This window comes from Abrus precatorius, unplaced genomic scaffold, assembly GCF_003935025.1.
Source record: "Abrus precatorius isolate BTA unplaced genomic scaffold, Abrus_2018 Scaffold8, whole genome shotgun sequence".
Classification (NCBI taxonomy): domain Eukaryota; kingdom Viridiplantae; phylum Streptophyta; class Magnoliopsida; order Fabales; family Fabaceae; genus Abrus; species Abrus precatorius.
The window spans coordinates 7123664-7140146 of NW_020874428.1; the positions used below are offsets into that span (position 1 = coordinate 7123664).

The window sequence follows — 16483 nt, forward strand, 5'->3', positions numbered from 1 at the left end:
AATTATGCTTAGTTAATATCATTAAATATTTTTTTAAAAAGCATGTCATTAAATACATTGAATATATTAAATAAAAGCTAAAATTTTGAGTAAATACCATTCCTGAAAAAACTATTTGACTCAATTTAGCCTTCTGAGAGAAAAAAAATCAATAAATAAACAGTTCATCGAGATTTTAAATATGGAACAGTTTGGTATTTTGTATATTTAATTAGTATTTTTATAATAAATTTAAACACATTAATAGTTTTTTAGAAATTAAACTGATATATGCTTGATTTTGGAGACTAATATGATATTAAAAACAGATAAAAATAAATAAAATATCTGACATAATAATTTTAAAGAATTATTTAATATTTGAAAAGATGAAATTGGATAGAATATTATTTTTTCAGATAGCAAATTGGATGGTTATCGCTTAAGCTTTATAATATTCCTGTACGAAATGGTGAACGAGAGTGAAGGTGGCGGGAGTTGAGGGAAACGCAGGATTGTTAGCACATGCTTCTTTCTTCTGTGCCGTATGAGACAAAGCTTCTGTTGCTAAAGGAGACATAAGAAGAAGAGTGAGCGCTATCCACGTGGCACTTCCCCTTCCCCTCCACTCACATTTTCCATTCCCCCCCACCCAAACCAAACCAACAGACTCCCCAATCCATTTCAAACTATGGTTTTATTAAGTTTTTTGCTGTGAATAGTAGAGCACAAATACTATTATATTAATTAGTTTAAAAAATGGGAAACACTTATGAAGCACAAAGGAAGGGAAGAGATAAGGCATTTCCTTTGCTAGCACGCGGTACCTTCCAATTAAGCGAAAAGTTGTAAATGGTTAGAAATAAATGCTATTGTGAAACTGCATTGCTGAGTTGCAATACGATACCTCCTTCCAACGCACGCTTGTTTTGCAGCAATCCCAATCTTGTTTTCTTGTCGTATTTAATGCAGGAACAGGATGCCAATTCCACGCCGTTTCGTTTCATTTCCTCTCCCTAACTCTACTCCTCTTCTTCCTCTTCCTTCCTCTTCTCGCGTTCCCTTTGCTTCTGGAATCTTCTCTTTCCTCGCATCGTCTCGCTTCGTATCCGCAGGTTCGTGTTTTCTTCTGTTCTCCAAGTCTTTCACATTCTCTTTATTAATCGTAGTTGTTTTCGTCGTTTGAGCGAGTCATTTGTTCAAGTTTAGTTCGTTGTTGAATTTTCCGGAGTGAAATATGGCGGAATGTTTGATAGTAGTGAACTTAGTGGAATAATTCAATTGAGAGCTTGAGTTTTTAGTAGCCGACGAAAATTTCTGAATCTGATTGACTGATTCTGAACAAAGGCTGAACAAGAATCTTGTTCAAGGAAGGGATTGCTGTTACTACTTTTTTTTCTCTTTTGCTTTATTTTTACGCTGTTAGATCAAATATCTGTTTTACTTTATCGTTAGAAAGCGCAATAATGGTTCCGTGATTCAGAATCCGCATTTATATGCTGTAATTTTGAAACCTATCTAGATGGAGCAGAGGCCTTGTGCCTCTCGTATCGTGTAAACACAAATGTATACCTCTGCATTATTAACACGTTGCAGTTTTAATGCGAAGGGAACCACAGATTGTCCCGTTCGTGGTCTGGAAGGTGTTTATGGTACAATGAAATCATTTTTACATGTTCAATGTTGAGAAAACCAGGTAGTAAATGCACATTTCTGTATAGATTTTGGACAAATTTGGTGAAAGTTAAGGAACTTGATCTATATTTACTGTATCCAGTCTAAAACTTCACTGTCATCAATACACTGCTTTATTGTTATATGTACCAAAGTCATTTCTAATTACTACTGGAATCTAATTTTTTGTCGTTGATAAAATCTCTCAGGAGCTAATCAATTGCTTGCTCAATTTTCAATGGATGGAACCTGTGGAATTGGTGCACATGACCAGACCACAATGGATTTTCCTGGCAGTGATAGTGCCAAAGGACAAGCGTGGTCATCATCTCCTGATTTTGGACCTAAAACTGATATAGGCAAGCAGATATTCTGTAACCGGCCACTGAATATGAAAAGCATTGTTGCTGTGGGATTTGACATGGATTATACTTTGGCGCAATACATTCCTGAAACTTTTGAATCTCTTGCTTATCAACACACCGTTGAAAAGCTGGTTTATGATTTGAAATACCCTAGTGAGGTTTGTACGGTTAATCTTGTAATAATTATTACCGTATTTAATTATTTTTATTCTTTTCCTGTGTTAATTATGATAAAAAAAATTTGTTTTAACTTGGGGGTTTATTTACTCCTTTTTGGTTAACTTTTGATCCACCAACCCTCTCATAAAGGATACTTTTTGTTACCAGTTTGTTTGTAGGTTGACATAGTCAATCTTACATCGTGTAGCTAGTATCTTGGCTAAAAGAACTTTTCTTTTCTGCAGTTGCTGAATTGGTCATTTAACTCAAATTACATGGTTAGGGGCTTGGTTCTTGACAAAAAGAGAGGCAACATCTTGAAGGTTAAGATTGAACAAATGTTTTATGCTTCCACTCTTACCAGGGAAAAAAATATAAGGGGGTTGCAAGGAAAACTTTTATCTCCTTTTTGAAATTTCTGTTTGATTGTTATATTGCTGGTTTTGTTACTTCATGTATTTAGATGGATCGCCACAAGTATGTGAAAGTAGCTTATCATGGATTTCAAGAGTTGTCAAAAGAAGATAAAGTTGAAACCTATGCAAATACTCTAGTATACGATTCTTTTGATGGACCAGACTATGCTCTAATTGATACGCTCTTTTCACTTGCGGAAGCCTACTTATTTGCTCAACTGGTTGATTTTAAGGACAAAAATCCTGGAAAGATTCCAGAGCATGTTGAGTAAGTCCTATTATTGCTTGCATGAGTTTTTGTCTATCAAGAAGTCTATGCACCTGCAATTTTAAAGATCAATTACATACTAGGATTAAGGTAATTATTAATTTTATACCTTTGAAATTGGAGACAAACTTGATTGGCTTCATGAAGAATATCTTTTTTAGGTTACCATTTAGGACCGTATATTAGCTTCCAGGAAGAGGTAGGCTTCTTTATGGGCATATCTAGAATAGTACCATTAATTAATGTTGATTTCAACATCCTTAGAAACCATTGAAATGTTACGGTTACTGCTGTTAAACCTGTATGTGAAATTTAAGGGAAATAAATAGATAGAGATTGTTTTTCCACATTGATATTAGGCAGGTAAAATAAATGTGTTTTGTGCAGTGGCCATAACATTTTTTTCCCCGTTCAATGTTAGAAAATCATAGATGGTGTAAAACAGAAACAAATGTGCACTGTACAATGTTTGTTATGAATTGTCCTTTCAGTTATGCTAGTCTGTACAAAGATGTTCGAGATGCAGTAGATTTGTGCCACCGAGATGGAACGTTGAAGCAAAAGGTTGCTATAAATCCCAAAAGGTATGAATGTAAAATCACCAGCACTTCATAATGTAAAAATGTACATCTTTTCTTTTTGGGTTATCTGAGATCTTTCTTAGTTAAACAACAGTTTCGTTATGAAATTTAAGCTCTTTAACTTTCATAGTTATCTTTGGACTCCGGATGAAATTATTCTGATCTGGTCGTTTTTCTTCTTAAATTTAAAATATTAGGTATATCAATGAAGACACCTCAATAGTTCCCATGCTTAAAATGCTCAGAGATTCTGGACGTGCTACATTTTTGGTGACAAACAGGTACTGATGTATTATCTGTATAAGATAAGCGTATCAGTAAAATTTATCAGTAAGTAGTCCCCCTCTTGTTATCAAATGAATAAATTTGTTTACAAAACAATTAAAAAAATTTGCATGACAAACCCATGAAGCTGTTTCTCCTCAAATAAGATAAGTTATTTAACAATTATTTAACAAACAGGTACTGATGAATTATCTGTATAAGCTAAGTGTATTATTAAAATTTATCGGTAAGTAGTCCAAGAGTTCAACCGTCTTGTTATCAAATGAATAAACTTATTTACAAAAACATTTTAAAAATATTTTTGCATGACAAATCCATGATGCTGTTTCTCTTCAAATATTAATTCCTAATATTTAAGTTATTTAACAATTTAATGTTCAAATAGTAGAACACTGGATTATCATATATTTTCAAAAAGTGTTATTGTGTAATGTTAAAATTCATTTATGTGCCTTCATCAATCAGCTTATGCTTTTTGAATAGTTGGTTCTTTATTAAAGCTTCTATGCACAATGTGGCTAGAGTTTAATAATTGTTGCTGTTATTCTTCCAAATAAAAGTTAAATTTCAACTCATGGTAGGGTGGGCCCGTGCAATATTTACACTTCAAGTTAAAGGGTCCTTGTGTGAGGAGGTCTTAGAGAGAAATGTTACAAAACATTTATGTGCCTTTACCTAACAGGTTAAGCTTTTTGCAAGAGTCGGTTCATGACAAAAAGATATGGGACAAGAAGTTCTCTACAATTTATTATGAAGTGATCCTGTAGAAAATATAAACTCATTTGTACTATGGTTTATCTTGCTACCATTAACTAATATTTTAAACACTCATCTCTCATTTTGCAGTTTATGGGACTATACAAACACTGTCATGAATTTCCTGTGTGGATCTGATGGGGCAAACGAAAGTACCAAGTTTGACTGGCTTAAGTACTTTGATATTGTCATCACTGGCAGGTCATGTTCTTCTCATGGCATCCGCAACTTTTTAATTAGTTTTTGTTCATCAGTCCACTTAAAGTGAATTTTCCCACAATTATGGCCCTTGGAATTTAATAATGCTCATGCTCTAACTCAAGCAATCAGGATACCTTGTTAACATTTACTTAGGTCCTTGTGTTGTTCAGTGAACAACATTGGAGATTTTTTTATCCTAACCACTAAACATGTTTATATTGCAACTCTTATGACGATAAATTGTTTGTGTTTGCTAATTTTGTTAAAGAACATCAAAATATGTATTGCCACTTGTACTAGGTTCTTCAGCTTCCTACAATGCAGTAATGTACTAATGTAATATATAGATTTCCTTGCTAACTTGATCAAGTTAATCATTAATACAGTGCAAAGCCAAGCTTTTTTCTTGAGGGAAACCGTGCCAACCTGTTTGAGGTCGAGGCTGAAAGTGGAATGCTACTTAATACAGATAATGGCTCTCCCATGCCTCAGGTCAGCATGGTAGCACATCAAATCACTCAATTCATTCCTTTTGTGATCTTGTTTTAAAAAATGTCTTTTTTCCTTTTAAAGGTGGGTAATGTCTCTGCAAGGATACTAACAGAGGTGAATGATCGTGCTCGGAAAGTTTTCCAGGTACAATAAACATTGTCTTATGTAAATAAAATTCTTTTGGTTAGGTTCTACGTGTCTGAAAACATTGTGGTTAATGCTATTTAGTACTGATGTCTGGATCCTATAAAAGATTGATAGTTCAACATTTTATTATTATAGTGATTAATGATTATATACTTCCATTTTAGGGAGGCAGTGTTGGTCATCTACATAATCTACTCTCAATAGAATCAAGTTCACAGGTATTTATTTTCTTTAATGAAATTATATTGTTAGCAAAAATAAATGGCAATAAATTTTACCATGAAACGTGATTTTGGTTTAAAGAGCTTATTTGTTTTATTAGATAATGTGACATTTGTTCATCTAGGAATTCTAACACAGTAACATTTACTGAAGCTTTCTATAAAAATCTACACTTGTAGGTTCTATATGTTGGGGATCACATTTATGGAGATATACTACGCAGCAAAAAGCTTCTCGGTATATTATATTAAACCTTATCACTTAAAATAGATAGATAATGCATTATAATCCAATCTGCCAGCAAGCTTAAGTGTTTCTTGTGGTTCAGATATTATAGCTTAGATAACAGAAAGGCAATTTAAACTTAAAAGTAAGGCGTTGATGACGGTTAATAATGAGTCTAATTATGCTAATTAATATGTGGAAACCCAAATAATAATTCTATTCTTTTAAAATTATGTATATTTGTGGATTCAATTTTAAATAACTTTGATTTGATTATGTTTTAATGTGCTCATGAGCAGGTTGGAGAACAATGTTGGTAATCCCGGAGCTTGAGAAGGAGGTTAAACTACTTTGGGAATCGAGGGATGCTCGCAAGGTGCTTGTTGATTATTATATTTTAACATAATAAAACCTAACTTTCTAGAATAAAGAAGGAAATAATAGAAAGAAAGGGTAGGGCTAATTCATGCAGAAAAGATATCATGTTGGCTTCTGTTTGTATTAGGCTTTTGCATTCTTACTTCTTTTCTCATTAGAAGCCTGAGAAGCTAATACACATTTGGGTTATATTTTCATTTACACAAGTAGTCTTGTGCAGGAACTTCAATTTCTGAGGACTGAGCGTGACCGCATTGAGGATGAAATGCATTATTTGAACGAGTCTCTCAGGTTAGTATATGTCTGGTAGACATAAGGCGTGTCTTACTGCCCGTTTACTGTCTTAGAGAGTAGTCTACAATTTTTCAGATTAAAGAATCCAGATGATGATACCAAGCAGAAGTTAAATTCCAAACTTGATAAATTGAAGGTTAGGCCTTTTAGGTCCATTCTCTTTTATTAAGTCATGCATAGAAGTCCAGTTATCGGAATTTATTTAAGTAGATAATTCTTTATCAGCTTGAAAGAGAGAGAGTGCGATTAAGTCATCAAGAAGCTCAAAGAAAATTACACCACAAGGTAGAAAAGCTTTAGCCTTTTTCCAATATTTTCAGTTCTCTTTCCACTGATATGGTACACTTACATGCAATTTACTTTTACATGACATTATGGTTGTTTGAAATACGCCATTGCAGTTTCACGAGCCATGGGGCCAGCTGATGAAGACTGGTTATCAGAACTCTCGCTTTGCACATCAGGTAAAATCTGACTTCCTTTGATACTGTACAACATCACTGTTGATGTATATTACTTTCACACCTATATAAAACAGGAAACTGTACTTTCAGTTACATTTTTTCCAGTCAGTATGGCCGTTAGGGCATTGCTGCAGTGTTATTCAAATGGCAGACTAACTTGTTAAATGATGCTTTAATATCATACTAATGCGTAAAGCACATGTTGGTTTTATGTATGCATATATATAGTTGTTTTTTTTACCATTTAGAAACTTGCAAAAATTATTGCATTTTCCCTCCTTTCCAAATCATTTAACAAAATTGATCATTTTGAATGGTAATTCGTTTAATGAACTCGTGTAATGTGCTTGATGCAGGTTGAGCGGTTTGCATGCCTTTATACTAGCCAAGTATCTAACTTGGCCTTGTTCTCTGCAGACAAGTACTACAGACCCAGGGAAGATTTTATGCAGCATGAATTTGGCATTTTCGAAATCTGAACCTCTGGTACTGGGTGTTTCGCCCTTTCTCTCTCCTTATTTTAAGAGAAGAGAGGGGGGGGGGGGTGTTGAAATGAAATTATTAGCTTTGTTCAGTTCTCGTGGTTAATATATCAAAACCATTCACAACTGACCAAAATTGTAAAGAACGAAAAAGGTAGGTCAAAATTGTCAAAAAGTTTCCAATCAAAACTAGCCCCATTGGGATGGGAAATGGAAGCTTACTCAGCCAATATTTTTTAGCAATGTTTGATTCCAGCAGATTTATCAGCTTATTAACCTTTACGTAAAATAAAAATAAAAATCATCATGCTTCAACGTGGGAATTTTTTTTGGTAATACGTGAATTTATTTTTATTTAATTTTTTTAAAATTATTGTTTTTAAATTTTCTTTTTACAATTTGGCCTTTTAAAGCCGAAATAATGTATCTTGTTGCTCATGTGTATAATGCATGCGGTTCATTACTATAAAAATTGTTTTAACAACTTTTAAGCGCCGTAATTACCCATAAATTTGATATTGTATGGTTAAGTTCAATTAAATAAAAACATTATATTTTCTAAATTAATTAATTAGTGCAATGAGATCATAAAAAAAAGGAGCAATTCGGGTGGGCAAAGTGTTAAAAGCTAAAGTCGTAATCGGATAAAAATTGTTTTATTGCACTATTGTGACTTCTCATACAAGTGCAGGCAAATAATAGGGCGAGGCAATAAATATATCAATATTTCTCTTCTCTATACGCGTTGAATTCAAATTTATTCGTAGTAATAATTTTAAAATTAAGGCTTCATTACCGTCTTATTAATTCCTGTTCTGTGACTTGTCTGGTTTTGGATGTCTAAACTGAATGAGCTTTGAAAGGTACTCGCATATAACAATAATGATTGTCTTATTGCACTAGCCACTGGTGTAACTACACATACAATTGCAGCCAAATAAATAATAGGACTAGACAATAAAAATATTGAAAATTTTCTCCTCTGTGCGTCGAATTCAAGTTTATTTGTAGTTATAATTTCAAATTTTAGGCATCATTACCGTCGTATTAATTTCTATCCTTCTCTATAGATCTAAATTGAATGAGCTTAGAAAGGTATTCGCATAAAACATAATAATGCATCGGCAGAACCCTGCTATATATTTCTATATATATTTTTAATAACTGTTATTATTTTATTAAATAAATATAAAATAAAAATTACATAAAATTATTATTTTAAAAATATAAAAAATGTTTAATAGGTTCTTCAATTAATAAGTGAATTTAGAATTATCCTTAATAGAGAGATAAGACACTTTAATGTAGAATCACGATTTTACACTGTCTTGAAATACTAAAGATTTTTATTCGATATAGTACTTTGGTTAACAATATATTGTATAAAATACTAACAAAACCCATAGGGTTAAGTTTAGAGAAGGTTCTCCCCTTATAAGGTTGCCGGACATATCAAATCCTAGGAGACTTGTACTGAGTAACATGGTAGCTATGATGAGAATTTGTGGAGTGATGATATTTAAAAAAAATTAAAGTAAAATTTATTGAATCGTAGCTGAGTTTCTATAATACATCACCACATGGAGAACCTCTAGCGGCAAATGAATTTAACAAACTCAACTAACTAACCGTTTGTGCTTTTTCTTAAGCGCAAAAAGTTAAAGTTTCAATTCTTCCTTTTTTTTATTTTTTTATGGGTCCAGTATATCTCCATACTTAAAGATTAGGTATATGCTGCAAAAAGCTCTAGGAGACTTAAAATGCTAATTACATATTTCCTACGAATAAAACGCTTGAGTAATTCAATGTTTTCCTCACTTCCAATTCCTCACAAAAATGACGACCCTTTATTATTTTACAATCTGTCCCATTTTTTTTTTACCTACAGAGATGGGCTGGGTTTCAAACAAATCTATTGAATGAGTAAAAATTCAGTTTTTTTTAGCTACCAGACATTTCAATGCGTACAGCTTAATCTGTGCTTTAGAAAGCAAAAGAAGCTACCAACAATAGTAGTAAGGTTTTCCATTGCTTCAACATGGCGGTAGTGTTCCATAATGGATGTTGGGTAGTGTGTTTTGACATGCTAATAATAAGGAATTGCTAGGGTGCCACCAATTATCCGGAAAATGGTAAAACCTCACTAATTAATGAATAATCAAACCCATTCCATAGGTGCTTATCTTGACTCTCTAGCCTCAACATCTTGCATGTCCAATGGCTCAGGAAAAATTTCATTGGATGACCTTTTATTGGAAGACGAGTGATCGTTTCCACCACTACTTTGCGAACCTACTTTTCCTGATTTTTTACTGTCACTAGTACCTCCCTTGTTTGAATTCACTGCGGCAGCAGCACTCTCTGATGATGAGCTGTGTCTCCAGCTACCAAAGAATGCAGTGCTCCAAGATTTGCTAGATGAATTTGTTCTCAACCTTGCTGAGCTAGTATTTTCTTCTCTTACAATCTTCAATGGATTTTCCAGTGCTTTGAGGACATGTCTCATAGGAGGGCGTTTCGAAGCCTTGGGGTTCAAGCATGCATTGGCCACAATTGCCATAGCCCATACCTCTTCCAATAGGTCCTCATCCACGATTAATGATGGGTCAACAATCTTAATGAGACGTTCTTTATCGTATATACTGATGTAAGGCAACGTTTGCTCTAACCACACTTTTGTGGATGCATCATCTGATTTGCTGACTTCAATATTACCAGTAACGAGCTCGAGTAAAATCTTCCCAAAACAGTAGACGTCGTAGGCACATGTCACTGATGATTTGCCTGTTCATCAACACAAAAGAAAAAGAATATGTTGATGATTTTTCTTGTGAACGGTTCTAAACAACAATTAAGGTGATAAATCATAATGCCACTAAATAAGCATGCATGTGTTCTCTCTGTACTAACATAAGAATCAGTCTAGCAGATCGCTTAAGTTTGACGCAGGGAGAAAAGATTTAGTGTATTGCTGCGCTTAAAGCTCTTTAATAAAATGGTTCTGTTTTTTAACCTCTAGGTCTAGACTCTAGATATTTCTGGGCATTAAATAAATGGATGCACGGATCAACAATTGGACAAACACTTGATAGAAATTGCTCAACCAAATTACTCACCAGAATCGCCTGGATTGGAAGAACTGCAAAATCACAACAAAATAAACCGTTAGTTACAACTTTTTCTGAATATACATCTGAACAGGAGAACAAATTTTGACATATATATATGAAAAATCAACAGGCAGTGATAACTCTGTTTGCTTGCACTTTGTGTCACTTGATTACAATAAGCATTCTTATCGAGTAATAAGAGATACATCGAGTTTCACTGACTTATGAATCAAATATACACGTTTAAATTAAATAAGGCAATCAGCAAATGACAAGGATGAGATAATTTTGTATCTACCACAAACATAGACCAGGAAAATAGAAGCAACCATTATACTAATTCTAACAGAGATGTGTAATTGATCTACCAAGTCCTACCGTAACTAGTAGGAATGACCGAATACTTTTTTGCCAGTATGTTATCAGCATTTAAAGCTTCAGTATGTTTACAAATCATCATAGTATCTCTTCTCCTTTGATTTTTCATTTATTATAAAACAGCTATGCTTTTATTACATTGTCATTAACAATGAATTCAAAACTTACAGTGGCTTGCTGAAAACCCTTGAGATGACTCTCTGATGAAGATCTCCTTGTGCAGTAACCTCAGTCAAACTTCCAAGTCGCACTTCGAATTTATCATCAAGAAGTATACTGCTAGCTTGGACATCTCTTCAAAAACCAAAATTAAAATATCAGTAATTTGCTTAAATGCAAAAGTTCTTTCAGATCTTCGCACTTTACACACGGTTAACAATGGCAAGGAACTTCTAAATTAATGCAACATAATTGTAAAGCATCATGGATGCACCATGCTAACAAATTCAATCCCATGACATAATCATATTTTTCCAATCATGATGAGAAGTTTAATAATGTAGAATGAATTTGGTATTATTACCTGTGAACAAAGGGAGGGATGCACTCATGTAGGTAAGCAAGGCCTTCAGCAGCTCCTATTGCAATCTTCAATCTCGTGATCCAATCCAGGGACTGTAATTTACCATCTGGACCAATGACTCTGTGCAAGGAAGAAGCCAAATCTCCATTTGGCATATATTTGTAAATGATACATTTCACATTCTCATTCTCCAAGCAGTGACCCAAGATTGGAACCAATCTTGCATGTGAAACCTTGCTTAATAATCCCAGTTCCACAATGTACGATTCTCTCTTAAACAAACTTACGTCTACCGTTTTGACAACCACAGTTGCTCCATTTTCCAAGGTTCCCAAGAAAAGGTCCCCGGAATGACCATGCTTTAGGATATTTGCTTCAGCAAAATTGCCAGTCAGACCGAGAATTTGCTCAAAACTAAATGCTTCTCCCACAGCAGTCACAAAGACAGGATCCTTAGGAGGTGGGGGACTCTCCCCTTTTGGAACAGGCCCTCCATCTTTGGTCCCACTCTGAACTTCCAAGCTTTTACGATTATGACATTGTTTTAGAACCAGTATGAGGACCAATGTCAGCAGCACAATAATTCCAAGCCCACCAAATACTCCTGCCAGTATGATTATCACTCTTCTGCGGTGCCGGGACTCAGATTCTGGGAACACAAAGGGTAAATTTCTCTGCATGTAAAACGCTCTACACTCATCCAAATCCCTCGGGTTTGGAAGCATCGGTAGGCAATTTCTAGCTACACTAACATGACTAACATCACCACCACCTCGCATCTCACCTTCCAAATAATTACTCGATAAATCAATCATTTTAAACTTGTCCAGCGACACATTTAGCGGTCCATAGAACAAATTGTTTGAGAGATTGAATACAGCACCAGAACTAACATTCCAACTAGAGAAATTAGGCAGTGTCCCAGTGAGGTTGTTACTAGACACATCAAGAAACTGCAAGCTGCGCAATGACCCCAGAGTAGCTGGAAGAGCACCAACAAGTAAATTCCCTTTGAGACTGAGAATCTTAAGGCCCAAAAGGCCGGAAGAAAACAAACCAGCCGGCAACGACTCAGACAGAAAATTCATGCTAAGATCAAGCTCAAACAACTTGGAAAGTTTTCCCAATTGAGAGGGAATCGCAGCAATGAGGGAATTACCAGAAAGATTCAAAATTTGAAGTCTTGAAAGGGCACCCAGTTCGGGTGGAACAGACCCAGATAAGTAATTAGAAGAAAGATCAAGCCTTCTAAGATTCCCAAGCTTAGACAAAGAGTTAGGCAGGGTTCCTGAAAGAGAGTTACCAGAGAGATTAAGCGCAGAAAGATTAGACAACAACCCAAGCGTTGAAGGCATTGTACCAACAAGACCATTCCCTGAGAGAAACAAAACCTTCAACGCACTCAACCGCCCAATCGAATCAGGAATCAAACCCGTTATGAAACAAGAACTTAGGTCAAGCACTTGGAGTGCACCAAGGCTTTGACCAAACCACACAGGTATAGACCCATTTAGCAGGAACCCAGAAGCGTTAAACGATTCCAAAAGGGTGAAATTAACAAGAGAATCCACTTCGAATCTTTGGTTCAGTTTCCCCAACCGGGTTCTCCTCAAACCAGACACGTTTATACCCACAACTCGACCGTTCCGGCACTGAACCCCGGTCCAGTTCCTGCACGGTTCGGTTTTTATGGGCCAATCCTTTGCCCTTATCCCCAACGATGAACGAAGCTCCCTTAACGCAGACCATTCGATTCTTGAACTCAGACCCATTGTTAACCCAACCATTAACAACATTGTGACAACACTCACTGCTACTCCTCGTTGCATTCCCATGCTTCAACTCACTCTCACAAACCCAACTTCACTCTTCTCTTTGCAACTTCGGCTTCATCTGTTTGCACCAGTTCAGTTCAATTCAGCAAATTTCACACATAACCAAGAACAAAAAAAATGATCTTTATTTTTTTTTTTAATTTTAGTTTACCTTCAATGTCAACAAACCTCTGATCCTTCTGCTCTGCTCTCTCTTCTGAACTCTGATACAATCTACAAAATGAATCCATTAATGTTGTAGTAATTTGTAGGAATGTAACTGTCTTTTTTATTTTTTTCATGAAACATAAGCTTTGGCATGTTTAAGGTTGTGTATAGTGAAGTTTAACGTTGTTGTGTGATTTAAACGACCAGAAAGGATGGCGTTTTTGGAGTTGAAGTGAAAATTATATAATTAAACATTGAATGGGGTATGAAGGGAAAGGATAGTGCATTAATGGTGCACCCAACTGCCACAAAGTCTCGCTTTCTAACTCACCGGAGTTATTAATGAACGCGTTTGCGATTGGGAGGTGGTGAGTGAACAACAGTGTTTTCAATTTAAGTGCTTTCTGAAAAGAGGTTGGAGTGTGTTAATGGTAGTTATGGCATTGTGTGTGTTTGGGTTGGCCATTGAGCATGGCTTTGAACCATATAGGATACATTAACATCAATGATAAATCAAATGCAAAATAAAATCACTTAAATAATAATTTTTTTTAAAATAAATATCATTTAAATAAAAGTAATCACACTCAAAGTTAGAAGCTTCGTGGAATGATGGTACCCTTTCAAGTTTGATTTTTCTTTTCCGGGGTGCTCCGGGTGAGGACGAATCACCGTTAGATGATGATAACGAGCATTGAGGAATTGTGACTCATAACAGTATCAACTTGTGTCTTCACTCGTAGAATTTTCAAAGGGGGAAATGTCACGCCTTCAAACGAAGGAAATATCACATGACAACAGAGAGATCGGTCCAAAACCTACATTTTTTTTAGAAAAAATAAATATTGTGTGAACTTGACGATAATGCATTTTCATTATTGCCCTAATAATATCTTAATCTTGTTTGATTTCTGCACGTTAATCCCAGTTTACATAAATATCAAATTTTAAATAATATATTTAAAATATTCATATTATATAAAATTTAATAAACATAATTAAAAAGATAATATTAAATAATTTATATTTAACATATTATAAATGTATAAAAATTGTCATTAACTCAATTTTATATTAATACTATTTTTCTAAGCTAATATATTGATTAAATAGATTAATATTTTTATTCATGTCAAAATTATTATGATTTTTACGAAACCAAACAGGCGATGACAGTAAGGAGTGTGTTCATATGGTCATGTTGTTCTGCATGTGGCCAAGTGGAAAAGCGCTTACTATAGCGATTGATAGTGGCAACGCCCTACGCGCAATCACACGTGTGTCCACACCACTCGCCCCTTAATTTCAGCCATTTTGTAATATTTATCAGTGGCTCCGTCAACCCCTCCCTCTCTTATAAGTTATCACACACTGACCAGTGCCAATATAGCATTATCTGAGTTGAATTAAATAATTTTATTATTTAAATATTTAAAATTTCGTGTTATTTATGCTTTTATGTATAATTATTTTTTATTTAAATCTATTTTAATAATCTCAAAAGTATATTCATAAAGAAAACAACTGAAAGTTATCTTGTTAAAAAAAATATTCATCTAATAAATGTTTGAAAGAAGGGTGAAAAATTAAATAAATGTTGACTTAAAAAATATCGATATAACACGAGGCATAAATATACTTAGATAACTTTTAAAATTAAAATACTTAACATAATTACATTATATCATGTCAAATTAATTTAAAATTAATGCATTATATATTTTTTTTAAAAGAGGGTCCAAATAAAATGTTACAATTTATTTAATTATTGTGCTATTTTAATCTGTATTGATGTAAAATATTAAGTGTTCAAATATAAAAATATGCATGCACTCAAAATATATAATAAATGCATTCACACACTTATATAATTATAATTTTTATAAGTATTCACACATATATGTAATATTTTCTTGTAAGAAAATTAAGATAAATTTAACTCATTAAGGAAGAGAGGATTAGGATCCGCCCTAGTCCTTTTCCACTTCCGTCCATGGACACTGCTATAATAATAATTATAAAAAATATTAATCACATTAATATTAATTAAAAAAAAGTAAGAGAAATGGAGATAAAAGTATTCTTGTTACGTTATCTTGCAATTTTCTCAAACTAGATTCAAATATTTCAATTTTTAATAGGAGAACTCGTTTCTAAAATTTTTCACGTGAAAAACTAATTCTTAATAATACAAATATATTTTGTTAACTTTTTTTTTTTCTATTCAAAGGGGCTAATAATCCAAGCAACAAAAACAAAAATTATAGACTTAACCTAGGAGTTTAAATGCCTAAAGAATCAAGATAAAGAAAAGAAAAGAAAAAAATGAAGCTAAATCAATACAAAAAGATGACAATGAATTATAAGGTTTAGTTTGGCTAAATGGTCAACACTTTGGTTGGCTTCCCTATAAACATGATTAAATCTAACAAATTGAATATGTTTAATAACATTTCTAATTCTAGCAATAAGGTCATATAAAAAATGGGCATAATTCTGAACATTGAGGATAGTGACAAAGCTTTAAAGAAATCACTTTCTATCCACATAATGTGAATTCTTTTATGGGTAATAAGGCTCAAACCCAGCAAGATACTCTAGAGTTCAACAACTATAGAAGCGCAGGGATCAAGCTTTCTACAAAAATCAGAGATAAAATGACCTTGGGCATTCTTGATTAAGCCACCATAAGCAACAACTTTAGTTGTTAGAGAGACTGATAAGTCTGTAATTAGGCCCTCTTTTACAACTCATATTTTTATATTTGACCTTTATTTTATTTGGGTTTTACACTAATTTATATATTAATTTTGCAGTTTGGTATAAAGAGGCCGCAAGTAGATTTTGAGTGCATTCTGGGCCCAAATTGATGGAAGATTAAAGCTTCGCAGTAGTTAGCACGCCCAAACCCATTCAATAAGCACGGGGTGCTTCGAGCCCATGTACGGTCGTGCTTAAGGCCTTGCATGACCGTGCTCATTTGCGAAAAACCCAATTATGAAGAGTTTTAGGGTTCTCAAATCCTATAAAAGGAAATATCTCAGGCATCGTAAAGAGGACCGTTTTTGACATCTTGGCTTTGGCTCTAGAATACATCTGATC

At 34.0% G+C, this 16483-nt stretch overlaps 2 protein-coding genes across 9 annotated transcripts; one reads left to right on the forward strand and one right to left on the reverse strand.

Moving 5' to 3' along the window:
• Positions 1-451: 451 nt before the first annotated feature.
• On the forward strand, positions 452-7713 carry LOC113846216 (5'-nucleotidase domain-containing protein 4-like). 4 transcript variants are annotated; one of them, XM_027474228.1, is made up of 18 exons: positions 452-834; positions 952-1094; positions 1863-2176; positions 2423-2500; positions 2641-2861; positions 3353-3445; positions 3640-3723; positions 4574-4684; positions 5071-5176; positions 5258-5320; positions 5488-5541; positions 5725-5782; positions 6070-6146; positions 6369-6439; positions 6518-6578; positions 6668-6727; positions 6844-6906; positions 7263-7713. In XM_027474228.1, exons 2-18 carry the CDS (start codon positions 959-961, stop codon positions 7383-7385), a joined length of 1773 nt encoding a protein of 590 aa, XP_027330029.1. In that variant the 5' UTR covers positions 452-834; positions 952-958; the 3' UTR covers positions 7386-7713. The 4 variants fall into 4 exon arrangements, with proteins under 4 accessions (XP_027330029.1, XP_027330031.1, XP_027330028.1 ...); XM_027474230.1 differs by having other exon boundaries at positions 459-569; XM_027474227.1 differs by having other exon boundaries at positions 461-834; positions 7324-7713.
• A 997-nt stretch (positions 7714-8710) lies between these two features.
• Positions 8711-14122, reverse strand: LOC113847544 (probable LRR receptor-like serine/threonine-protein kinase At2g16250). Of its 5 annotated transcripts, none has more exons than XM_027476718.1 (6): positions 13713-13924; positions 13386-13447; positions 11400-13292; positions 11045-11170; positions 10505-10527; positions 8720-10172 (listed from the first exon to the last, which is right to left on the reverse strand). In XM_027476718.1, the coding sequence occupies exons 3-6, from the start codon at positions 13232-13234 to the stop codon at positions 9568-9570; spliced, it is 2589 nt and encodes an 862-aa protein (XP_027332519.1). In that variant the 5' UTR covers positions 13235-13292; positions 13386-13447; positions 13713-13924; the 3' UTR covers positions 8720-9567. The 5 variants fall into 5 exon arrangements, with proteins under 5 accessions (XP_027332518.1, XP_027332519.1, XP_027332522.1 ...); XM_027476720.1 differs by lacking the exon at positions 13713-13924 and adding an exon at positions 14001-14122 and having other exon boundaries at positions 9088-10172; XM_027476719.1 differs by having other exon boundaries at positions 9088-10172; positions 13386-13437; positions 13713-13891.
• Between the last annotated feature and the right edge of the window lie 2361 nt (positions 14123-16483).

Coding starts and splice junctions, on each gene's coding strand:
- LOC113846216 (XM_027474227.1), top strand. CDS start 959: ATGCCAATTCCACGCCGTTTCGTTTCATTTCCTCTCCCTAACTCTACT. Junction 2,862..3,352: donor AAGATTCCAGAGCATGTTGA/GTAAGTCCTATT, acceptor TTGTCCTTTCAG/TTATGCTAGTCTGTACAAAG. Junction 5,542..5,724: donor CAATAGAATCAAGTTCACAG/GTATTTATTTTC, acceptor CTACACTTGTAG/GTTCTATATGTTGGGGATCA.
- LOC113847544 (XM_027476717.1), bottom strand. CDS start 13,234: ATGGGAATGCAACGAGGAGTAGCAGTGAGTGTTGTCACAATGTTGTTA. Junction 11,171..11,399: donor ATCCCTCCCTTTGTTCACAG/GTAATAATACCA, acceptor TGGTTTTTGAAG/AGATGTCCAAGCTAGCAGTA. Junction 10,173..10,504: donor TTCCAATCCAGGCGATTCTG/GTGAGTAATTTG, acceptor GTTGATGAACAG/GCAAATCATCAGTGACATGT.